This window comes from Oncorhynchus tshawytscha, linkage group LG11, assembly GCF_018296145.1.
Source record: "Oncorhynchus tshawytscha isolate Ot180627B linkage group LG11, Otsh_v2.0, whole genome shotgun sequence".
NCBI classification, from domain to species: Eukaryota; Metazoa; Chordata; class Actinopteri; order Salmoniformes; family Salmonidae; genus Oncorhynchus; species Oncorhynchus tshawytscha.
Genome location: NC_056439.1, coordinates 39,334,323 through 39,359,962, shown reverse-complemented (window position 1 = coordinate 39,359,962; position 25,640 = coordinate 39,334,323). Strand labels below are relative to the sequence as shown.

The 25,640-nt window shown below is 45.1% G+C and overlaps 1 protein-coding gene across 3 annotated transcripts in view; it reads left to right on the top strand.

The window, feature by feature from the left end:
- LOC112261979 (collagen alpha-1(XII) chain) overlaps positions 1–25,640 on the top strand; it is an 81,819-nt gene that overhangs the window by 15,951 nt on the left and 40,228 nt on the right. For 2 of the 3 annotated variants that reach the window (XM_024437638.2, XM_024437639.2), the window contains exons 12-26: positions 386–661; positions 760–1,035; positions 11,029–11,298; positions 12,939–13,205; positions 13,510–13,702; positions 13,904–14,025; positions 16,085–16,234; positions 16,398–16,517; positions 16,883–17,047; positions 17,259–17,405; positions 19,871–20,010; positions 22,875–23,004; positions 23,613–23,758; positions 24,195–24,324; positions 24,520–24,656. In XM_024437638.2, coding sequence (XP_024293406.1) covers positions 386–661; positions 760–1,035; positions 11,029–11,298; positions 12,939–13,205; positions 13,510–13,702; positions 13,904–14,025; positions 16,085–16,234; positions 16,398–16,517; positions 16,883–17,047; positions 17,259–17,405; positions 19,871–20,010; positions 22,875–23,004; positions 23,613–23,758; positions 24,195–24,324; positions 24,520–24,656 — 2,669 coding nt within the window. The remainder of the gene's footprint in view (positions 1–385; positions 662–759; positions 1,036–11,028; positions 11,299–12,938; positions 13,206–13,509; positions 13,703–13,903; positions 14,026–16,084; positions 16,235–16,397; positions 16,518–16,882; positions 17,048–17,258; positions 17,406–19,870; positions 20,011–22,874; positions 23,005–23,612; positions 23,759–24,194; positions 24,325–24,519; positions 24,657–25,640) is intronic. The other variant, XM_024437640.1, reaches the window with a different exon arrangement.

The window sequence follows — 25,640 nt, the reverse complement described above, 5'->3', positions numbered from 1 at the left end:
CTTAGAAAAAAAGGTGCTATCTCAAATATTTCTACCTCAAATATTTCTTCTGCTGTACCCATAAGAGAAACGTTTGAAGAACTCTTGTTGGTTCAAGTTTAGAACCCTTTTGGTTTCAAGTAAAACCCTTTTGGGTCCCATGTAGAATCCAAAAGGGTTCTACCTGGAACGAAAAGGGGTTTTACCTGGAACCAAAAAGGGTTATCCTATGGGGACAGCCAAAGACCCTTTTGGAACCCTTTTTTTAAGAGTATATATGTTATAGTGCTTTTGCTGTTTCTCACAAGTTTAATAGTTTACACAGAAGGCTGGGTGTGGAGTCTTTGTCTTACAAATTACATTGACAAGCCACTGCTAAACAAAACCTAAACATTCTTCTTTCTAGAACGAGGGACGGTGCAGGGCCTGAGTGTGTCTGAGGAGACCACGGACAGTTTCCGGGTGTCGTGGCTGGCGGCACCAGGGCCCGTGGTGAGGTACCGGCTGTCCTACATCCCCATGACAGGGGGAGGAGAGGTTCTGGAGGCCCAGACCAACGGACCTGACACCAGTATCGTGCTCCAGGAGCTGTTCCCCATCACCACCTACCATGTGTCTGTGTCTGCAGAGTACACCTCCGGCCTGGGAGACGAGATGCAGGTTGACGGAACCACCAAGGAAGGTCAGTCAGTTAACCAGCGTGGCTGCTAACATTTCAATTCCTTACCTATAGCTAATGCAGTTTATACTGTACATACATGTTTGTCCTTTCCCTCTCAGTCCGTGGTTCTCCCCGTGATCTCCGTGTCTTCAACGAGACCATGTCTAGCATGAAGGTGACATGGAGGGCCGCTCCTGGGAATGTCCTCCAGTACCGCGTGGCCTTCAAACCAGCCGACGGCACCGGGGAGAGGAAGGAGATAGCTGTGAAAGGAGACACCACTGTGGCTCTGCTGAAGAACCTCCAGCCTGCTACTGAATATGAGCTGTTTGTAAGCGCCCGCTACACCTCTGGGCTGGGAGACCCACTCCTGGGTACAGGCACCACCCTAGAAGGTACAACACTTATGTTTGTTATAACTGTCTGCTCTTTGGCTGCTTTGAAGGGGTTGTGTTTCAGAGAGAGAGAGGGAGATAGAGAGGGAGATAGAGAGAGAGATAGAGGGAGGTAGAGAGAGAGAGATAGAGAGATAGATAGAGGGAGATAGATAGATAGATAGATAGATAGATAGATAGATAGATAGATAGATAGATAGATAGATAGATAGATAGATAGATAGATAGATAGATAGATAGATAGATAGATAGATAGATAGATAGATAGATAGATAGATAGATAGATAGATAGATAGATAGATAGATAGATAGATAGATAGAGAGATAGATAGAGAGATAGATAGAGAGATAGAGAGAGATAGAGAGAGGGAGGGAGGGGGGGAGGGAGAGAGAGAGAAAGAGAGAGAGAGAGAGAGAGAGGCATGGTGTATGTGGCATGGCATGGTGTAGGATGTCAGCCTAGAAAATCATCCTGCCTTAGAAATCCTTGCCAGATATCTCAGGATACCTCTTCTCTGACTGAGTGTTAAGGGAAACTGTAAGTGCTGGAATATTGAACTTTATGTAATTCCTGTGACACAGACACACTGTAGGTTAGTTCTGCTTTATTGCCCATGAAGCAGGGAGAGCTGGAAATGGGGGTACTTTCGTAAACCTAAAACACTCCTGAGTACAGCCAACACATGCCATGCTAGACTAGCTCATGCAGTTTTACACACTCTAGGGACATATGGGTTATTTGAGATTATTTTATGTGACACATTCAACATCACTTTAAAGGAAAATACCACTCAAAATCTTTTGTTATTCGTTTCATTAGTCCGATACAGTCCCAAAATGTTTTGCATGTCGGCAATCAAGTTTTCATTTTGCCAAAATATATATTTTTGTGGTATTTTCATTCAATTATTTTGTAAACCATTTGGAATAGCAATGCTGCTGATCAGAGACGGCTTACTCTGCTAACTGGGATCCTCAACCATAGACCTTGATGCATACTTAAGCCTATGTCTTCAAGAATGTTAGCCAAAATGTACCAAATCCATTGTAGACTACACCCCTCTTTCTAACACTGATGGATAGTGTTAGAAGGTTGTTCAGGACTGACATGCAGTGAGTTAGTGTGTGGGACATCTATTAGTGATATAGGTGTTTCAGTAGGCAGCCATTCAGGCCAGAGCAGCAGGAGGTTATGGTCTGGGTCACGCTGGTCTGGCTGCTTGGGAGCCCAACAATAACAAAGACCACTCTATCCCACACGCCAGAACAGACACATCCCCCACAATCCGTTCTGCTCGTGGCAGCCCAATCATAGGTCTCTGGACAGCTTTATGACATTAGTAGAGTTCTTTCCCGGAACGTCTTTGATCAGGGTGGTCTAGAAGAGAAAGCTCTGAGGATGGGAGGCCCAACTAGAAGGATGAGAGGGGAGGGGAGGGCCAACTAAGGGGACTGGGGTCTGGGAAGGGGAGAACCAACTAGGAGGACTGGGGTCTGGGAAGGGGAGAACCAACTAGGAGGACTGGGTTCTGGGGAGTGGAGACACAACTAGGAGGACTGGGGTCTGGGGAGTGGAGACACAACTAGGAGGACTGGGGTCTGGGGAGTGGAGACACAACTAGGAGGACTGGGGTCTGGGAAGGGGAGGTCCACCTAAGAGGACTGGGGTCTGGGGAGGGGAGGACCAACTAGGGCTGAGGTCAAGCAGACAGGAGGCTGTATGTGCTTTGCTTTAGTTAGGTTTGAGGGTCAGCAGTATGCATGTAGAGAGGAATATTGTTCCAGCCCTTTCCCTTGAAAGGGGCAATCTGCAGTTGCTACATCAATTTTTTGACATATACTGTACATTTATGATATGTACCCATTGATTCTTGAAGAATATAACTTGTAAATGCCTCATGAGCTTAGTTCAACTATCACACCCCATCAGAACCCAAAATATAAACTGTATAGCCTCAAAACATGATTAAAACTATCATTTTGATATCATGGATTGTCAGTCCTTGCATCTATGGTCCTTGCATCTATGAATTGGAGAGTTTTTACATTTCGCCAGACCCATCCCTGAGCTTTTTACCAAAACAGTGCACTTTGTAATTGTTTCAACTGCTGATTCCTGCTTTAAAGTGGAAGATGCCAAATGGTTTCAGTTTGAGCCCCCCAACACAGCAAAGATTAGTCATTCACCATAACCAAAGAGTGGAGTCATTGTCTCTTGATGTTGCCTCCTACCTAAATGTCACTTATGACAACATTAATAGTAGACCACATGGCTTCTGCATCAGGGAATATCAGAGGCCTTATCCCACTCTGGAGAACAATGGAGAGGTGTCCGCTATGGAGTAGTATGTAGCTATTTTCAGTTCATAAGTGGAATGCTTCAGATTCATTCTTTCTTCATGGTAGAATGGCGCCGGAGGGAATGGCAGCCATTTTACGTGCTCCTGACCAATTGTACTGTTTTGTGTATTTTTTTTTGCGCTGATCGTTCCTTTTTTTGTACGTAATGTGTCCGCCATCGTTTCCTATAACCGGAAAGAGCTTCTGGACATCGAAACAGCTATCACTAACGAGGATTTCTACTTCAATGAGTCGGAGGCGAAATACATTGATTTTGCTGGACTAGGCCCTAATCCCTGACTCGTGTTGGGATTGCAATATAGAGGCCGGCGCGCTTGCACTCTGATGAGATTACGGCGATGAATGAATAAATCGCCCCTATCCTCTGTTCTATTGGTGAATGTGCAAACGCTGGAAAATAAACTGGACAAGCTCCATTCGAGACTATCCTATCAATGCTACATTAAGAACTGTAATATACAATTGCTTTTTGGCATCATGGCTGAACAAGGACAATATAAATGAACAATATAAATCTAGCTGTTTCTTCTACGCATCGGCAGGACAGAAAGGCAGAGAACGGTAAGATCAGGGGTGGTGTGTGTCTCTTTATTAACAACAGCTGTAGCGTGATCTGTAATATTAAGGAAGTCTCAAGGTTCTGCACGCCTGAGATAGAACACCTCATGATAAGCTGTAGACCACACTATTTACCAAGAGAGTTTTCATCTGTATTTTGTGTTTATTTATTGATATAACTGTTTATTTACCACCACAAACTGATGCTGGCACTAAGACCTCTCTCAATAAGCTGTATACAACAAGAACATTCTCATCCAGAGGCGACGCTTCTAGTGGCCAGTGATTTTAATGCAGGAAAACTGAAATTTGTTTTACCTTATTTATAAAAAGCTAAAAAAAGGATAAAAAGCTTTTCTCCACACGTAAAGGTGCATTCAAAGCTCTCCCCCGCCCGCCATTTGGCAAATCAGACAATAACTCTATCCTCCTGATTCCGGCTTACAAGCAAAAACTCAACAGGAAATACCAGTGACGCACTCAATACGGTTATGGTCCAATGAAGCAGATGCTAAGCTACAGGACTGTTTCTCTAGCACAGACTGGAATTTGTTACGTGATTCCTCCGATGGCATTGAGGAGTTTCCTACATCAGTCACTGGCTTCATGAATAAGTCAATCGACAACGTTGTCCACACAGCGACCATACATACATATCCCAACCAGAAGTCATGGATTACAGGCAACATCCGCACTTAGCTAAAGGCTAGAGCTGCCACTTTCAGGGAGCAAGACACTAATCTCGACGCATATAAGAAATCCCGCTACGTGCTCGGACGAACCATCAAACAGGCAAAGTGTCAGTACAGGACTAAGATCGAATCCTACTGCACCGGCTCTGACTCTCGTCAGATGTGGCAGGGATTGCAAATTATCACGAATTACAAAGGGATACCCTGCCGAGAGCTGCCCAGTGATGCGAGCCTACTAGACAAGCTAAATGCCTTCTTTGCTTGCTTCGAAGGCAAGCAATGCTGAACCATCCGCGAGAGCACCAGCTGTTCCGGATGACTTTATTATCATGCTCTCCGTAGCCGATGTGAGTAAGACCTTTAAACAGGTTGACATTAACAAGGCTACAGGGCCAGACGAATTACCAGGATGCGTACTCAGAGCATGCGATGACCAGCTGATAGGTGTCTTCACTGACATTTTCAACCTCTTGCTGACCCAGTCTGTAATACATACATGTTTCAAGCAAACCATCATAGTACCTGTGCCTAAGAACGCCAAGGTTACCTGTCTAAATGACTACCGCCCCCGTAGCACTCACATCTGTAGCTATGAAATGCTTTGAAATGCTGGTCATGGCTCACATCAACACCATCATCCCAGAAACCCTGGACCCACTCCAATTCGCATACCGCCCTAACATATCCACAGATTATGCAATCTCAATTGCACTCCATACTGTCCTTTCCCACCTGGACAAAGGGAGCACCTAAGTAAGAATGCTGTTAATTGACTACAGCTCATCATTCAACACCATAGTGCCCTCCAAGCTCATCACTAAACTAAGTATCCTGGCACTGAACACCTCCCTCTGCAACTGGATCTTGGACTTCCTGACCCTCAACACTGGAGCCCATTAGGGGTGCATGCTCAGTCTCCTCCTGTACTCCCTGTTCACCCACGACTGCGTGGCCACACACAACTCCAACACCATCATTAAGTTTGCCGACGGTGGTAGTCCTAATCACAGACTAGGATGAGACAGCCTATAGGGAAGAGGTCAGAGACATGGCAGTGTGGTGCAAGGACAAAAACCTGTCCCTCAACGTGGGCAAGATAAAGGAGCTAATCATGGACATCAGGAGATGGAGGGCCGAACACCCCCCATTCACATTGATGTGCTGTAGTGGAGTGGGTTGAGAGCTTCAAGTTCCTCAGTGTTCACATCACTAAGGACCTATCATGGTCCAAACACACCAACACAGATGTTAATAGGGCACGACAACTCCTCTTCCCCTCAGGAGGCTGAAAATATTTGGCCTGGGCCCTCAGATCCTCAAAAGGTTCAACAGCTGCACCATTGAGAGCATCTTGACTGACTGCATCATCGCTTGATATGGCAACTGCTCGGCATCAAAGTGCAAGGCTCTACAGAGTGTAGTGCGTATGGCCCAGTACATCACTGGGGCAAAACTCCCTGCCATCCAGGACCTCTATACCAGGCAGTGTCAGAGAAAGTCTCCTAAAAATGGTCAAAGACTCCAGCCACCCAAATCATAGTCCGTTCCTTCTGCTACCGCACAGCAAGCAGTATCTGAGCGCCACGTCTGACACCAAAAGGCACCTGAACAGCTAGTACCCCCAAGCCATAAGACTGTTGAATAGTTCATCAAATGGCTAGCCAGACTTTTTACATTGACCCCTATTCAGACCCACTAGACTCTACCCATACACACTACACACACACGCACACACGCGCACACACACACACACACACACACACACACACACACACACACACACACACACACACACACACACACACACACACACACACACACACACACACACACACACACACACACACACACACACACACACTTCACATATGCTGTTGTTACTCCGTTAATCATATATCCTGAGTACCCCTAACCACAACCACATGTACATACAGTATTACCTCAATTACCTAGTACCCCTGCACATTGACTCAGTACTGGTATTCCTTATATATAGCCTCGTTATTGTGTTAATATTTCCTCTTTTTTTTTGCAAATTTGTGTCTTATTTTTTTAACTCTGCACTGTTGGGAATGGGCTTGTAAATAAGCATTTCACTGTATCCTATTTGTTGTATTCGGCGCATATTTAAATTTGACTCTTTTGCCTGGGGCTCCCTTCTCTTTGACAATCAAGCTGACCTCCTTTGTCTGTATCTGGACCTCCAGCCAGAGCATGGTCAGATGTCAGATGCTCAGTTTCCATGACATGGTCAGATGTCAGATGCTCAGTTTCCATGACATGGTCAGAAGTCAGATGCTCAGTTTCCATGACATGGTCAGAAGTCAGATGCTCAGTTTCTATGACATGGTCAGATGTCAGATTCTCAGTTTCCATGACATGGTCAGAAGTCAGATGCTCAGTTTCCATGACATGGTCAGATGTCAGATTCTCAGTTTCCATGACATGGTCAGATGTCAGATGCTCAGTTTCCATGACATGGTCAGATGTCAGATGCTCAGTTTCCATGACATGGTCAGAAGTCAGATGCTCAGTTTCCATGACATGGTCAGATGTCAGATGCTCAGTTTCCATGACATGGTCAGAAGTCAGATGCTCAGTTTCCATGACATGGTCAGAAGTCAGATGCTCAGTTTCCATGACATGGTCAGAAGTCAGATGCTCAGTTTCCATGACATGGTCAGAAGTCAGATTCTGAGTTTCCATGACATGGTCAGATGTCAGATGCTCAGTTTCCATGACATGGTCAGAAGTCAGATGCTCAGTTTCTATGACATGGTCAGATGTCAGATTCTCAGTTTCCATGACATGGTCAGATGTCAGATTCTCAGTTTCCATGACATGGTCAGAAGTCAGATGCTCAGTTTCCATGACATGGTCAGATGTCAGATTCTCAGTTTCCATGACATGGTCAGATGTCAGATTCTCAGTTTCCATGACATGGTCAGAAGTCAGAATTCTCAGTTTTCATGACATGGTCAGAAGTCAGATGCTCAGTTTCCATGACATAGTCAGATGCTCAGTTTCCATGACATGGTCAGATGTCAGATGCTCAGTTTCCATGACATGGTCAGAAGTCAGAATTCTCAGTTTCCATGACATGGTCAGATGTCAGATGCTCAGTTTCCATGACATGGTCAGAAGTCAGATGCTCAGGTTCCATGACATGGTCAGATTTGCTGACTCATCAGACCTGGCGTCCCACCGGAGTAGAACCTTTGTCTGGGCTCCTTTCTGTGCTCCATGACAAAGCATGGGTCTAGTTACAGCAGCACAGCTTGACGTCAGGACAACAGGCCAACACTGATCTCATTGTTTACGGTGCCACTGGTTTCCAGGTACCCACTGTGTGAGGTAACCTAACTGGCTATTGGAGACAATAGTGCACCCGGTGGCAGCCAGTGGCCAATCTATCTTGTATGTTCAGCCAACCACATCCTGATTCATGACCACTAAAGATTGGCTTCATTAACTGAATCAGAGAAAGGGGGGCTGAGTTAAATGTCTGGGATTCATATTTTAAATGTGATCCTTATATGTATTAAAGCAGGAAGTCTTTCCCAACATGTGTTAGGTGTTACTTAGCAGCTACTTCAAAGCTGTGAGCAGTTGTGTGTTGGCTGGTTCCTCCAGCAGGGAACTGGCTGTCTGTCCACTTCCTCCCAGTCCAGGGAGAGGCCAAAGAGCATGGAGAGAGAAAGACCAGAGATAACCCACGCCACTGACACCAAGCCATACTTCTACTTCTATTTTGGGTCATGGGACAAAAATATGTTTTCGATAAAACTCTAAAAGTGCAGTTTGGTGTACATATCATTACACTATACAAACCACAAACTGCTGTCATGCAGGTATAGCTAGCTAGGTCGTGTGCAAGTGGCTGTAGACAATCATATGCAATGTTTGCAAGGTTAATTTTGAGTGAATGTTTGTTCGTGGGCATAAGAGCTGAGCTTTTCAGTAGTAAGCATTTAATGGGCCACAGAGTGTGGCGTGAAACCAGGTTAATTCAAAACGGTTTGCTTTGATTTCCTTTCATGACGATCCCTTTGGAAACTGGGCTCCTGGCTGGGTAGTGCTTTGCCAGGCTCAGTGACTTAGCGGAGCCAGGAGACGCTGTTTTTCCTCCAGACTGAAGGTCCTTTGAGGCGAAAGGGCAGAGCAGGGCAGAGCCCCTTGCATGCAGGTGAACCATGTGTCTTCATCATGGTCTGGCCCTACACAGAGCCGAGGTGGACCATGTGTCTTCATCATGGTCTGGCCCTACACAGAGCCTAGGTGGACCATGTGTCTTCATCATGGTCTGGCCCTACACAGAGCCGAGGTGGACCATGTGTCTTCATCATGGTCTGGCCCTACACAGAGCCTAGGTGGACCATGTGTCTTCATCATGGTCTGGCCCTACACAGAGCCTAGGTGGACCATGTGTCTTCATCATGGTCTGGCCCTACACAGAGCCTAGGTGGACCATGTGTCTTCATCATGGTCTGGCCCTACACAGAGCCTAGGTGGACCATGTGTCTTCATCATGGTCTGGCCCTACACAGAGCCTAGGTGGACCATGTGTCTTCATCATGGTCTGGCCCTACACAGAGCCGAGGTGGACCAGGCTCCAGGGCAGTTAAATAAGGGAAGTGTCAATAGAAGTGCAGTGAGTTTGATGGATTCTCTTTGCCATCTGGAGAGTGCCCTTGCTATCGAGCATCCTTGGCACGTCCCTACCCCATTGGAAGTTGACATTTAAAATGGTTAAGGTAAGGGTTAAGGTTAGACTAACGGTAGGGTTTAGGGTAGGGATGTCACAAGGATTCTGGATAGCACTTACCATCTCCAAAGAGCGGTTCTCAAATGAGGCTTGGCTAAACTGTTTATCTGTAAATTGAAGTCTCCGTTTCCAGTGGTGTTTCTTCTTTGACTGTGGGCTCAATAATAAGCATTGCCTGTATGCTGTTTGTTAGACAAGAACTCATGTACTGTATGAATGCAGTAAATGCATGCTGTTAAGTTACATTGATAAGAGCGATGTTTGTGTCCATATGTGAGCTGATAGGGTGAGCTTTTTATGAAGGCTCAGCCTCATAGCAGGCAGCACACACAGTGTACTTTTCCTGGCACCTGACTCATCCTCTTGACACATATTGATATATATCCACATATCCAATTCGAGCCCAAACCAACACGGCTTTTGGCCCACGATTTGAAGGTTAGCTACATCAACAAACATGCCTTGGTTACAGGAAGCCCCTGGCTGGTCTACTCCTATACATCACTTAGTGAAGTATACAGATTAGACTCTGTGTCTCAGTGATCTAGACCCATTATGTTTGTCAGATGTGTTTCCTTCTTTTTCTTTTTCGAGATTTAGGGGATTATGCTGACAACCGTATTTGCCAGTGTGATGATTAAAATGTATAATAGCTCATCCTTTGTTAATGGCTCCTTCTTCAATGCTTCTTCAATGCTTTTCGTCATTGCACAGAGGCTGGGAGAGATTGTCCATTTACAAATCTAAGTTCTGCTTACATTGTTGGTTTCAAATGCATGTTTTGCTAATTCCAACTGAGCTTACTTCAAAATGGAGGCAGCTAGCTGTGTCAGTCTGTGTTGCATGTATGTGCTTCAGCGTTTGGCCCCTGTGAGTGTGCTGTGCTCAGAGTACTGATGAAAAGTGGGTCATTGTCTGCAGAAGTCATTATCGTGTGATCCGGTCCCTCTTGTGCAGCAGCACAGCCGGGAAAGTCAGTGGTCTCTCTCCTCAGCGCTTGGCAGCAGCTCGCTGCTCCCTGGATGGAGGGGACTTGGCATCTAGAGGGGCCACAGAATATTATCCTTGACAGGCCCTCCAAAATCTGGAATTCTCCATTAATTTCCTTGTTGAATTCATTACTCCTCATATTTGGATCAGCTCTCTCTCTCTCTCTCTCTCTCTCTCTCTCTCTCTCTCTCTCTCTCTCTCTCTCTCTCTCTCTGCATCTGCAATTGTAACAAACACACTTTATCGGATCAAGTTTCTTCTGTTTTGATGGAAAATGAAAATGCTGTGAGCGAGACACTCTGAGCTGAGCACTGGAATCCAGTGATTGGTTTTGCAGAGCTTTTTCCGATCCTTCTGATTATGAACAAAGTAAATCACTTGTTTCAAAAAGACCTTGAGGGGTTAAACAGAGACAGATAAATCGTTGGTGGTTTATCACTATACCAGCGAATTCCTCCTCCTCACTAGAATACACTCGCCCACACTATCTGCATCCAGAGTGAGACAAACTGCCATATCAACTAGCAGACCTAACACAAACTGTTTTGGTCCATTTGATACAGACTCTGTACTAACACTGGTATGTGAGATGTTTCCCAGCTTCCTCTGTCCTTTTTCCCCTCACAGTCCTTGGCTCCCCTAAAGACCTGGTTACCAAAGATGTCACGGAAACCAGCTTCGCTGTCTCCTGGACGGCAGCGCCTGGTAATGTGCGCTCCTACTGGTTGAAGTGGAAGTCGTTGTACATGGAGGAGACAGGGGAGAAGTCAGTCCCTGGAGATGTAACGGCCACAGTGCTGGACGGGCTCACTCCAGAGACGCGCTACCAGGTCTCTGTCTACGCAACCTACGACAGGAGAGAGGGGGAGCCGCTCGTGGGTGCTGAGACCACAGATGGTAAGTCACTTCTCCTCCCTAATGTTTCCACCATACTCACTTACTGTGGAACCCTCTCTCTCTCTGTCTCTCTGTGTCTGTTTCTCTCATTCAATCTCTCTCTCGCTCTCTTTCTCTTTCACTCATCCTCTCTGTCTGCCTGAGAAGATGGGTTTCTGGGTTTTTCATCCACAGTTTACCACAGAGCTGAAAAAAATATATAGATGTAGGATATAAAAATACCCCATGACCTCAGAAAATCTATCTATATAACTGGAACGAGCCTATATAAAGCACCTGGAACGAATAGGAGATCCAGAGTGGGTCATATTTGTCTGATGACATTAAAGAGTGTGTCAAGATGGTTTGAGCCCTTGAAGAGATTGGATTTATGAACAGACCTTATTTTCGTAAATACACCATGAGCGTCAAGCTTTCATAGTTTTTATAATCCAGGAGTAGATAAAAAAGGTAAAAAATAAATGAAACAACTTCAGTCCTGTCACCCTGACTGTTGAAAGCAGTGACCCAGGCTTTAGAGTTATGCAGGAAACTTCAGCCCCATTCTTGGGCACATGATGTGGAAAAAGTGAGATACGGTGACATTTCCGACTCATTCTTTGAGCTTGGAGATAACGTCAATGCTGCTGGCATTCACCTGATCCATCTGAACAGCCAACGAGATGCTTTTGCAATCAGGGTGACGTGTGTGACTGCGTGCGTTGGTGCATGCTTGTGCACGTGTCTGTTATGTACGTATATGGCCATGATGCAATGCGCCACACCTGCCCCCAGTTATCAGGGGAGATTGTGGATTGGGATAGACACAGGAGTAGACAGTGCTTCCCCTCTCCTCACAATACAGCGACCCACTGAAATGAGAAAAGCACATTGACGGAAACTCGTCCCGTTTGGGGAATTCATCCGCTGGTTAGCGAGACAAAATGTGCTAATGGAAAATGTGTCTCTCCATCGTTTTGTTTATTGATTCTGGAAAGCAGGACAGGTGCAATTTACACCGAAAACAACCTTGAGGCACCTCCGGAGGCTCGTATGGTTTATATCTATGGTCACTAGCCCTGCGGGTTCTTCCACCAGAACCACCAGCCCTTTCTCTGTCTCTCTCTCTCTCTGTCTCCGCTAACAGGACAGGTCCATTTGGATCAAACCACGCAGTGAAAACTTGGACAGGCTGCTTTTTTCCGTCCATAAAACTCCTCTCTCTGAAGTCTAGCTGTCTGAATATTTTCCTGAGCTCGTTTAAGGGTTTTGGCAATTCACACTTGTCCTTCCTGCACCAAAAACACACTGGGGTCATAGTATGGAAAGATAAAACACACAGTGGGTACAACCCACCACCTCAACACAATCTAGTAAAGCAGAGTCTGGTCAGTGTATGGTTTGACTGGGAAATAAAACTATGTTTGGATGGATTTGTGTTCATAAGCATATGGAAACTGAACAGATATCGCCGTGAAAACCTTGGAGGTATCCAACCTTGTCAATGTTTAGATTGCCCAGAAAGAAGCCATGGCTTCATACCATTTTGAAATGTAGGCAGCAATTTGGCATGCATTCCAATTCTACTTTCTGCTCAAACTCGCAGCATGATACCAAAATCAATCCATCAATCATTCATTTTCTTTCATTTGTGCTCCCAGTGTCTGCAGCCGGAAAAGTTGTTGCCGTTTCCGAGGAGACGGAGAAGAGCATGAAGGTGACATGGCAGCCTGCACCCGGGAATGTTGTCAACTACCGGGTGACATACAAGCCGGCGTCGGGAGGGCGACAGCTGGCCACCAAGGTGCCCGCTGGGACCACCAACACCATCTTGAGACGCTTAACGCCCATGACCACCTACGACATCACAGTGCTGCCTGTGTACAAGCAGGGAGAAGGAAAAGCAAGGCAAGGAGTAGGAACCACACGTACGTTGGTTTATCATTAACCACAACTGAACTGTGCTCTGTGATGTTTACGTTAGGTTAGGGGAGTCTTGTACAGTAGTTAGTCACTGGAGGGTTATGCAGACTCATATCAAGTACTTATCATCATCAACAACTAAATCTTGCATGAAACAGATGCTTGCAGTAGGATAGCCCAGGAGAGAATGGATCTCCAAATAGGCAGCTAAGTACTAGGATTTTACTAGTAATTGTAATAGTTTAGCCACATTTTACTTCCACTTTATATTCATCTGTTTATATCAAATCTTAATTTTCTCTGTTCCAGTGTCACCGTACAAAGCCCCTAGAAACCTGCAGACCTCCGAGCCTGCTAGGACCAGTTTCAGAGTGACCTGGGACCCCGCTCCAGGGGAGGTCAAGGGCTACAAGGTCACCTTCCACCCCATTGGGAATGATATAGACCTGGGAGAGCTGCTGGTCGGACCCTATGACAACACTGTGGTTCTGGAGGAGCTCAGGTAGGCTTATCCTTGGACTGGAATGTAAAGTATATAAGATGGACTGTCACATGTAATGTATTACTTTGCACAGGTACTGTCGTTTGAGCTATGCCGCATTTTCATTAGTTCAGCAATTTGTTGTGTCAGTCTCTCAGTCATATCTCTCAGACAAACCTGTTGAGATGAATGAAGTGTAACTGATTTAAGTTTGTCTCACAGGGCTGGTACCAAGTACACAGTGAGTGTGTTTGGGATGTTTGAGGGAGGAGAGAGCCAGCCGTTGGATGGAGAGGAAAAGACTACTCTCTCTGATGCCCCTGAACCACCACCATATGATGGAGGTAAGGCCTACTCTTATACCCCTCCTACATGAATAATCATAGCCGGCAACAGCAACTCAGCACTACACATGAGACTACACTGGAAAGAATTGATCTTATGCACAGCCAATCAACAACCGTGGGCACGGCAGCCATGTTAAAAATTAAAGGGTCATGCGTAAGGTAAATATTTGTATTCAGGAATCGTATATATAAAAAAGCTGTGATCCATTTTAGAGGCAAAGGCGAAATAACACATTTTCCTCAAAGAACCCAACAACCCTAATGACCTATAGGATTTTTAAAAATTGTTTTATTATTCTCCCTCATGATATTTAAGACCTTATATGTATATATGTTGTGTCTCCTGCATCCATAGCCAAAGTGTGGGTATACATTTTTAATCCCTCTCCCCATAAAAACAGATGAGTTGCCCTAAATGCCTTTCCTCAAAGCTAATTGTCTCACCAAATAACAGATTTAACGACTGTTCCATCTGTTGGCTGCTCGCTTTTTTCATCACTTTGGGTTCCTTTTTCTCTTTCTGGATCCTGTGGCAGCTAAGAGCAGTAGAATTGAAAAAAGGTGAAGCTGTTTGCAATTACCAGTGTTTTACAAGCTACCGGGTGTGAGCACGTGGCGTGGTGCAGGGCAGTGAGTGACAGGAGAGGAGAGGAAAGAGAGAGAAGGAGGAAAATGTTATGTGTTTGATGGAAGGCTCCAGAGAGGCCAGTCTGACACTCAGCTGACTGGAAGGCCTCCTCTAATAGGGAGCAGATACAGTGACAAGACCCAGTCAGCCAGTCAGCCAGTCAGTCAGGCAGCCACCCACCCACAATAATATAATTTAATAAAGGGGACAGAACAACCCTTCTATACCTCATTTCCACCTTTCTCCTTACCCAGTACTCCTCAATTCAGTCCCCCCATCCCCAATCCTGGAGGAGTGAGATTAAGAAGGGAGTGAGGAGAGAGAGATTGGGTCTGAAGTAATCCGTTCATCAGCCTCCCTCAACTCTGAAGATATTTTACACCAGACAGTAATGGAAATGTGTCTCCTTTTCCACATTCAAAGTGTTTTTTTCCTGTAAATTATAGATAACTGTTCTTTGAGTCACAGATACATTTGTGCTGTAACGCACAAGTAAACAAAACATTGAATTTACAGTGCCATAAACAGAGACTGGATCTGAATTGATTTATTTGGTGAAATGCATATTGCAGTCAAAGGACAAACCTCTGCCGTGGCCGATAAATCTTCCCCCTGTAGTCTCGCCCGATAGCCTTAGATAATTGTCTTTGTTACGACTGTGTAGCTAACTAAAACAGCCTGTAATCCGAACGACACACGGTTCAGTCACACTCCGCGGGACATCTATTTATCTGTGGGCCGCATGGGGAAGGAAAGACTAGTCTGTAAATCAAACATCATGTAACCTGTTTTCAATTGCAGACAGTGGCAGATTGCACAATGTCTGTGTGCGGCTGCTGCATCTGCAGTCTTAACGGACTGGGGACGAGGCCTTCTTCTCATCCCACAGGTGTCTGGAAAACAGTGAGAGCTGTGCCAGTGAGGAATGCACAGTAACTCTCACCAAGGAGACCCTCGTAGATCATGTCAGGAGAGCTTCTTTTTTGTTGTTCCCCGGGAGAGGCTGAGCAGTGGCCAGTGAAGAATACTCCTCGGACACAGAGAGAGAGAGAGAGAGAGAGAGACAGAACAGTCTCAACTTGTTGGAAGAAAAGAAGACAATAATTATATCGGCACCTGGAAATGAAATGTGTATGATGAAAATAACTTGTAACTCTAAAAATGGAATAGAAAGTGTTTTTTTTCTGTTTGGGAAGTGTGTGTGATGTACTGTGAATTAATGTCAACAATGTAATGTCAATGACCTCTTTTCTTTCCTACTACTTCACCTCTCTTCACACCCATGCATTATTAAACACCTCTGAGCCATCTCCATGACATGTCTGCCCTCATAACTTCACCTGTAATATAACGGAAACTGTATTATAATAACTAGAGCCCATCACTGTTCTGTTCTGTGTCTCTGACCTGTGACCTCTGACCTCTCAGATGTGGTGTGTAAGACCAAAGCCCGGGCTGATATAGTCCTGCTGATCGATGGCTCTTGGAGTATCGGCCGTCTGAACTTCAAAACCATTCGCTCCTTCATCTCTCGCATGGTGGGAGTCTTTGACATCAGCCCTGACAGGGTCCAGATCGGTAGGTTGAACCTCAGTGTGCCTAAAGTCTCACAGCATTCCTGCTCCCTGCTATAGATAACACTATTGTAGCTCCACTCTCCAGTAATTCTGTAGGTGTTATAATGTTGTGTAGATTTACATGGCATCTGATCTGACAGAGGCTCTCTGTGTGTTTCTCCCAGGTCTGGCCCAGTACAGTGGTGACCCTAAGACTGAGTGGCACCTGAATGCCCACAGGACCAGAGCTTCCCTGTTGGAGGCTGTCGCCAACCTGCCCTACAAAGGAGGCAACACACTCACTGGTACTGTACTTAATCTACATCTATAACCTCAATGCAGACATTACTGTTTTATACTGTTAACTCTATCATGTTCGTGCTTGTATTGGCTACTGAAAAAGGTTCCAGTTCGTAAACTTCACAATGGAAACTGTGCCACTGCTTTGATTCTTGGCAGCTGAGCTGCTTGTGTGATAGCCAGAGGGTGAAGGGAACGGAACTCAATTGTATGCTCCATTATGCAAATAAAACTTTGTTGTTCCTAATAGGCTCACAATGTATTTTATAATCATCTGCATTCTGTTTAGCTGCCTTGTTGGAAAGGCCTCAGAGAAATGATTAAACCGTATAATCAGTGTGATAAATAAATGTTTCTGTCTTCGTTGCAGGTTTGGCTCTGAACTACATCCTCCAGAACAATTTCAAGGAGAATGTTGGGATGAGACCCAATGCTCGTAAGATCGGAGTGCTGGTCACTGATGGCAAGTCTCAGGATGACATCATTGCCAACTCCCAGAAACTGCGTGACCAGGGCATTGAGTTGTATGCTATCGGTGAGTCTCTGCCATCTTCACTGGGAACTTTTCCCTTTCTTCTATTTTGACTTGATAGGACATCTGACACTCCTTGTATCCATCTCAACTTGAATAATGACAGTTATCTTTGTCATCTTGACGTAGCGTGTGAATGCTCGAGTTGCCCTAGAATAATTGCTCTAAGACGGGATAGCTGACTTGACAGTTGTCCCTTGTTGACTCCTCCTAGGTGTGAAGAACGCTGACGAGAATGAGCTGAGGTCCATCGCCTCTGACCCGGAGGAGATCCACATGTACAACGTGGCCGACTTCTCCTTTCTGCTGGACATAGTGGACGACCTGACTGACAACCTCTGTAACAGCGTCAAGGGACCAGGTACCTTCAGCCTTCCATTAAACTCCTTGTCGTGACTGTTAATAAGGTGACAGTCTTATTGGCTATGCAGGTTAAACCCCTTAGTCTTAATACTAGTGCTTAGTGCTAAGGCTTATATTCACAAAATGTTCCAGAGCGGGAGCGTTGATCTAGGATCAGTTTTGCCTTTGATTTCATAATGAATAAGAGGGGAGAGCTGATCCTAGATCTTTGAGACTCTTTGTGAATACGGGCGACGATCTGGATCTGTTTGAGGCTATAGTTATGTAAACAGGGTTTAGGTCATGGCTAAGAGAGACCCTCAATAGAGTTGCAAGTCTGGAGCACCAGAGACAACACAAGGAGCTGAATGCCAGCTTACCACTGGAAATAATATAGAATCTAGTCCTCTTTCCCCCGATGATCTATTTTATCCTCTCTGAAATTAGAAATAGTCTGCTCCTTAATCAAATGAATGAGCTGGAACTGGATACTATGTGGGAGAAGTTCCTTTTCTTTTTTCTTTTTTAAAAAGGCTTAAACGTGGCGTGCAGCCATCTGGAGTAAAGAGTCTTTGTCTGTCTGTCAACTGGATTTTCTGCTAGGGAGCTGTGTCCAAATCTGTGAAAGGCAACTCAAATGCTTGGTAAACAACAGGTGTAGACTAACAGTGAAATGCTTACATACGGGAATTAACAGAAAAGTAAAACATGTAATGATAAAAGCTTAGTAAATACACAATTAGTTTTGCAGGAGTACGAAGTAGTTGAGTTAGATATGTACAGGTACATATACAGTTGAAGTCGGAAGTTTACATACACTTAGGTTGGAGTCATTAAAAATTGTTTTTCAACCACTCCACACATTTCTTGTTAACAAACTATAGTTTTGTCAAGTTGGTTAGGACATCTACTTTGTGCATGACACAAGTCATTTCTCCAACAATTGTTTACATACAGATTATTTCACTTATAATTCACTATATCACAATTCCAGTGGGTCAGAAGTTTACATACACTAAGTGTGCCTTTAAACAGTTTGGAAAATTCCAGAAAATGATGTCATGGCTTTAGAAGCCTCTGATAGGCTAAATGACATCATTTGAGTCAATTGGAGGTGTACCTGTGGATGTATTTCAAGGCCTACCTTCAAACTCAGTGCCTCTTCGCTTGACATCATGGGAAAATCAAGAGAAATCAGCCAAGACCTCAGAAAAAAATTGTAGACCTCCACAAGTCTGGTTCATCCTTGGGAGCAATTTCCAAACGCCTGAAGGTACCACGTTCATCTGTACAAACAATAGTATGCAATCTGTACAAACAATAGTATGCAAGTATAAACACCAAGGGACCACGCAGCCGTCATACCGCTCAGGAAGGAGACGCATTCTGTCTCCTAGAGATGAATATACTTTGATGCGAAAAGTGCAAATCAATCTCAGAACAACAAAGAGTCTCTGAAGATGCTGGAGTAAACGGGTACAAAAGTACCTATATCCACAGTAAAATAAGTCCTATATCGACATAACCTGAAAGGCCACTCAGCAAGGAAGAAGCCACTGCTCCAAAACCACCATAAAAAAGCCAGACTATGGTTTGCAACTGCACCTGGGGACAAAGATCGTGCTTTTTGGAGAAATGTCCTCTGGTCTGATGAAAGAAAAATAGAACTGTTTGGCCATAATGACCATCATTATGTTTGGTTGAAAAAGGGGTTGTGGGGGTGTTGTGGGGGACTTCGCTGCAGGAGGGACTGGTGCACTTCACAAAATAGATGGCATCATGAGGAACAAAAATGTGGATATATTGAAGCAACATCTCAAGACATTAGTCAGGAAGTTAAAGCTTGGTCGCAAATGGGTCTTCCAAATGGACAATGACCCCAAGCATACTTCCAAAGTTGTGGCAAAATGGCTTAAGGACAACAAAGTCAAGGTATTGGAGTGGCCATCTCAAAGCCCTGACCTCAATCCCATAGAACATTTGTTGGCAGAACTGAAAAAACGTGTGCGAGCATGGTGGCCTGCAAACCTGACTCAGTTACACCAGCTCTGTCAGGAGGAATGGGACAAAATTCATTCAACTTATTGTGGGAAGCTTGTGGAAGGCTACCTGAAACATTTGACCCAAGTTAATAAATTTAATGCAATGCTACCAAATACTAATTGAGTGTATGTAAACTTCTGACCCACTGGAAATGTGATGAAAGAAAGAAATATTAAATATTTAAATAATATAAATACTAAATATTATTCTGACATTTCACATTCTTAAAATAAAGTGGTGATACTAACTGAGCTAAGACAGGGAATTTTTACTAAGATTATACATGTCAGGAATTGTGAAAAACTGAGTTTAAATGTATTTGTCTAAGGTGTATGTAAACTTCCGACTTTAACTCTAACTAGGAATAAAGTGACATATAATAAACAATGAGATCCTATGCTTTGGGTTGATTTGACCGCCTCTCTCCCCTTTCCCTGATAGGAGGTGGCCCCGAGGCACCCACGGACCTTGTGACCTCAGAGGTGACCCACTATTCGTTCCGTGCCAGCTGGACAGGCCCTGAAGGTCCAGTGGAGAAGTACCGTGTGGAGTACATGACCTTGTCTGGACGCCCTCAGCAGGTACATACCTTTAACCTCCACACTTCCCCATCAGCCCCCCAAACCCCTCTGTCACTCACCCTCTATCAACCCACAAAACCCTCTGTCATTCCCCTCTATCAACCCCCAAACCCGTCTGTCACTCCCCCTCTATCACAAATCCCTCTGTCACTCCCCCTCTATCAACCCCCAAATCCCTCTGTCACTCCCCCTCTGTCAACCCCCAAACCCCTCTGTCACTCCCCTCTATCACAAACCCCTCTGTCACTCCCCTCTATCAACCCCCAAACCCCTCTGTCACTCCCCCTCTATCAACCCCCAAACCCCTCTGTCACTCACCCTCTATCAACCCCCAAACCCCTCTGTCACTCCCCCTCTATCAACCCCCAAATCCCTCTGTCACTCACCCTCTGTCAACCCCCAAACCCGTCTGTCACTCCCCCTCTATCACAAACCCCTCTGTCACTCCCCCTCTATCAACCCCCAAACCCCTCTGTCACTCACCCTCTATCAACCCCCAAACCCCTCTGTCACTCACCCTCTATCACAAATCCCTCTGTCACTCCCACCTGAGGATGGAAGGATGAGGATGGAAGCAAGTTGTAAAGGTTTTGTTCTCAATGACTTACTTTGCTAAATAAAGATAGAAGAGATGACATACTGTAAGTATTCACCCTGACCCCACACCTACCCTACATGTAGCTTTGAGGACATTATGGGCAGGTTTTTGGGAAGAATTTTTTCATTGTCCTGGGTTTAGTTCTAGCCTCTGATCTGCCAGATACTAGAGGGAAACCCCAGAAACTCTCCCCACCTCCCTTCCTCAAGCTTGTGTTGGCTGCTCAGTATGAGGGTGTTTGGTAAAATGGGTTTGGCAGAGGGTAAGACCACAAAATAAAAGGCTTTCAATTTAGAGTACTAGTAGTAAAAAATGTTTGTTTTGTTTATTTCATATCCCTTTATCTGACAGCTGCAGGGTCTTGGCTCCAGTGTACTAGAATGGAGTAGCTAACTTCCAACTTCTTGGAGTCCAATTTCATTTTTCTAAGTATTCATTTTATTCCAACTCTCATGGCTTTGTGATGCAGTGGTCTAGTGTGTGATCAAGATTTTGTTTGTTTTTTACTCTTCTAAATAGAAACAGAGTGGGTCGGAAAGTGTGGAGTTTGTTCAGAGTTCCTACAACCAATTTCTGACCCACCACCTGGATTCGGTCCTATGTAGCAAAATTTGAAAGATAATGAAATTGTAACCCTACTTTTGAGAAAATGGCTCATGAGTATTTTGGTACGGCTACTGGAGAGTTCTTCTTTGTCTACACCCATTCAACATCGTTCAAACCCTCTTAAGCCGTAGCCACACCCATCTCTCTAAGGATTCACAGTGTAGTAAACAACCAAATATTTCAAGACTAAAAGTAGTGAGAGTAGAAGCAAAAAGTAGTAGTAAAAATAAACTTTATCTAGTCCTTGGCCTATATCCTAATCTGACTTTGGTGCAGGTCATACTGTTCTTCACATTACCGTATCTGGTAAACAAACACTATATAAAATCTAAATGTATTTGTCACATGCGCAGGATACAGAAGGTGTAAACGGTACAGTGAAATGGTTACTTGGATAGTGGAGTCTTTTGTTTATACATGTAGCTAGCTAGTTAGCTAGCTAAACAATGAACCATAATCCCAATTCTAATGCCGCGTTCAAAACAACTGGGAACTAAAAAAAAAAGACTGGGAAAAATCGATTTGAATGGTCATCCAACTCAGAATTCCAACTCTGGAACTCAGGCCTCTTTCTAGAGCTCCGACACAGATCATACACGTAACGTTAGCCAACGAGCCAGCTAGCTAAATTTAGCTAGCTAGTTAACAGAATACTTTAACTTGCAATGAAAATGACTTTCCACGAAATTGGAAACATATAATATCTAAAAATGTCGCTTGACTCTTACGTGTATACATGGTTGAACTCTTCTCCCTTTGTCATGCATGCTACGGTTGCCCTTAGTTTGAAGATGTTATCCGGAGACAAATGTTTTATACAACAGACTCTCTCCGCATTTGGCAATCATCTCTCTGCTTCCACTGGGCATTCCACTGATTTCAAAACTCAGGTCAACTTCTTCCATGACAACGACACCATTTCTTCCCCACCATTGTCATCAGAAGACTCGACAATGTCTGGTTCAATGAAAATGTTTTGACCTAAATCAGTGATTTCCTCATTGTCTGATTCCTTTTCAGAGTTCGAGAGAGTCAGCATTGCACGATCATTAACTTCAGGGCAGCAATGTTGAGAACAATTTAATATTTTTCAAAAAAAGCTGCAGTAGACAGGATTGTCCACACATACAGTATTTAACAGCTCCTGTTATAAACAGAAGCAGCTTACATGGCAGACCAATGCAAACTCATCTCTCGGCATGTCCAGCCCACCCATTGTCTCGGCCAATCATGGCTAGTGGGAAGGTTCCTGCATTTTCCATGGCTAAACCAACTAGGCTCGTTATTTAACAATTGCATTCATATTTACAAAAGGCATACACATTTGTTATTAAGGCACATGAAAGTTCACATGTTCCAGCAAGCATTTTTGAAAAACAAAAACAAACTTTTAAATACCTCTCCTGTAAAGTAGTGACGTGTAACATACGCCTAGCTTCCAGAAATGGGTCATATTTGTGGTTCAATGAAGACCACTAGCATCAACACAGGAACCACTGATAGCTGTACTTTGTTGTATTGTTTGGCTTATTTGTCCTCCAACAGAAACCAACCTTTCCATGCTTGTCAATGGGGTTACTTAAAATAGACATCCAAAGTCATTCTACAACCTCATACTGTATTCGCCTGGTTCATGTTTACTCTTGTTGTCTGGGTGTAGATGTATGTTGATGGCTCTGTGACCACAGCCATCCTACCTAACCTGAACCCACTGACTGAGTATCTGGTCAACGTCTACTCTGTCATCGGAGACGAGAGCAGCGACCCACTGAAGGGCGCTGAAACCACCTGTGAGTCCTAATCTGTTTTTCTGTGTTCTTCTTTAAAACCACTATACTACTGTACCTGTCCATTACTGTCCTGTAACATACCTGTATGTCCCACACGTAATCTCTATAGGATCAACAATGGATGTCTTTGAGACTGTAAAAACAAGTATTCTTCCGTTACATTCAGTACACCACTGTGACTTTATGGATGTTCCTGTGGTGCTTGTGCGGTCCCTGTTTTCAACGTTAAAGAAAGAACAACACTGTCTTATTTATGATACCATATAAGGCTGATATTATTGTAATCAAAGGGGGAAACACTGTTTCAAACTCAAAACCATGCTGTTATTCGGCGCCCACTATGTGCATCAAGAATGAGAGGTCTTTTTATGTTGTTCTTCACTATTCTTTTATTTGTCCTCTAGAATAGCGTGATTTTATGAAGCAATTTTCTTTTTGAGTTATTTCTCCATAAAAGCTCCTATAAAATACCTCATTGTTTAGTTCTCACTACTTGAATAGGCACATGAAATCTGCATGGCTACGGTTCACTACAAATATTTCATTTTTGGATGGGATTGTGTGTGTTTAGAATCTAAGTGTTTCCCTCTCCCTCTTCCCATGTCCAGTGCCCCTCAGCGCAGTGAGGAAGATGATCATCTATGAGGAGCGTCCCACCACCATGAGGGTGAAGTGGGAGGAAGCAGTGGGTGCCACGAACTACATGCTACTCTACAGAGCCATCAACGCCACAGAGCCCTCCGTGGAGAAAGAGGTGAGAGAGAGCAACTGAGAGAGAGAGAGAGAGAGCGAGAGAAAGAGAGACGCCAGTCCAACTGCTGCACTGACACACATACACAGATGCTGCCAATGACCGGATATACCGGTCCCCTGCCAATGTCTCCTGACAGCATGCAGATGTCAATGAATAGTGATGAATAACTTTCTTTTTATGGATGCAGAGACAACAAAACACAGAATTATTTATTACATTTTTTTTTTTATCTTACTCTGGCATGATATTAGTTCCTGAGGTGTCAAATCAAGAGGATTAGATCGTCTGTAGTATTGGCAAGCACTTAGATAAGTTATATGACACTGGACACTGCCTAAGACCCTTAATCTGTGGAAACATGTTCATCCAAACTGCCTGTCTGAATGACAGTGAGCCTTGTAAAATAATGTTTGTTCCGTCATGGTACTCCCTGCAGATGAGAGTTGGAGGGGACACGACTGATGTCCAGTTGGTGCAGCTGATCCCCAACACGGCCTACACTCTGTCCATCTTAGCCCTGCATGGACAGTCAGCCAGCGACCCCCTGACTGAGCAAGGAGTCACATGTACATACAGTACAGTACCTTCAAATGTTGTTAATGTTTTGCGCTCAGTGCCCTAAGGGAGGGTAAGGCACGACAGGTCCTAACTCGTATAGAGTAAATCAGGTCTCCTCACTCCCTAGTTTATGGAATGAAAGGGATTAAAGTAATAATGTAATTTGGTGAGCCTCATCTACTATATTTCTGTCCCCTCTGTAGTGCCCATGCCCCCTGCAGGAGAGCTGAGGGTCAGGGACGTTACCCATAGCACCCTGAAGATGAACTGGGATGCTGCTCCAGGTGCCGTCCTCAAATACATCATCACCTACACGCCTGATGAGGGAGAGGCCAAAGAGGTGAGATACGATAATCACAATACATCTGTTGGATACAGACAGCAGTGAAAGGAATACTCTGTACTCTACATACTCCCTCTGTGGGCAGAAACATATGCTTAGCTCTGTCTCCTACTGGTCACAGCAGACACCAGCTCCTGTGCTGAGCACATTCTCTGTTCATGTCAGCTAGCAGATTGATATTGATATTTTTTACGCATCATTTGAGATATGACATTAGACAGCGTAATGGGAAGGGCAGCTGGTGAGAAGGGTATGCAGTGGACCTCTGGGGCTGTGCTATTTGACCGTGAGCCTGGTGGAAGGATCACACCACTGGACCTGGAGCCTGGTGGAAGGATCACACCACTGGACCGGGAGCCTGGTGGAAGGATCACACCATTGGACCGGGAGCCTGGTGGAAGGATCACACCATTGGACCGGGAGCCCGGTGGAAGGATCACACCATTGGACCGGGAGCCCGGTGGAAGGATCACACCATTGGACCGGGAGCCCGGTGGAAGGATCACACCATTGGACCGGGAGCCCGGTGGAAGGATCACACCATTGGACCGGTGGGACACCCCGGGAGGTGGAAGGATCACACCATTGGACCGGGAGCCCGGTGGAAGGATCACACCATTGGACCGGGAGCCCGGTGGAAGGATCACACCATTGGACCGGGAGCCCGGTGGAAGGATCACACCATTGGACCGGGAGCCCGGTGGAAGGATCACACCATTGGACCGGGAGCCCGGTGGAAGGATCACACCATTGGACCGGGAGCCCGGTGGAAGGATCACACCATTGGACCGGGAGCCCGGTGGAAGGATCACACCACTGGACCGGGAGCCCGGTGGAAGGATCACACCACTGGACCGGGAGCCCGGTGGAAGGATCACACCACTGGACCGGGAGCCCGGTGGAAGGATCACACCACTGGACCGGGAGCCCGGTGGAAGGATCACCCCACTGGACCGGGAGCCCGGTGGAAGGATCACCCCA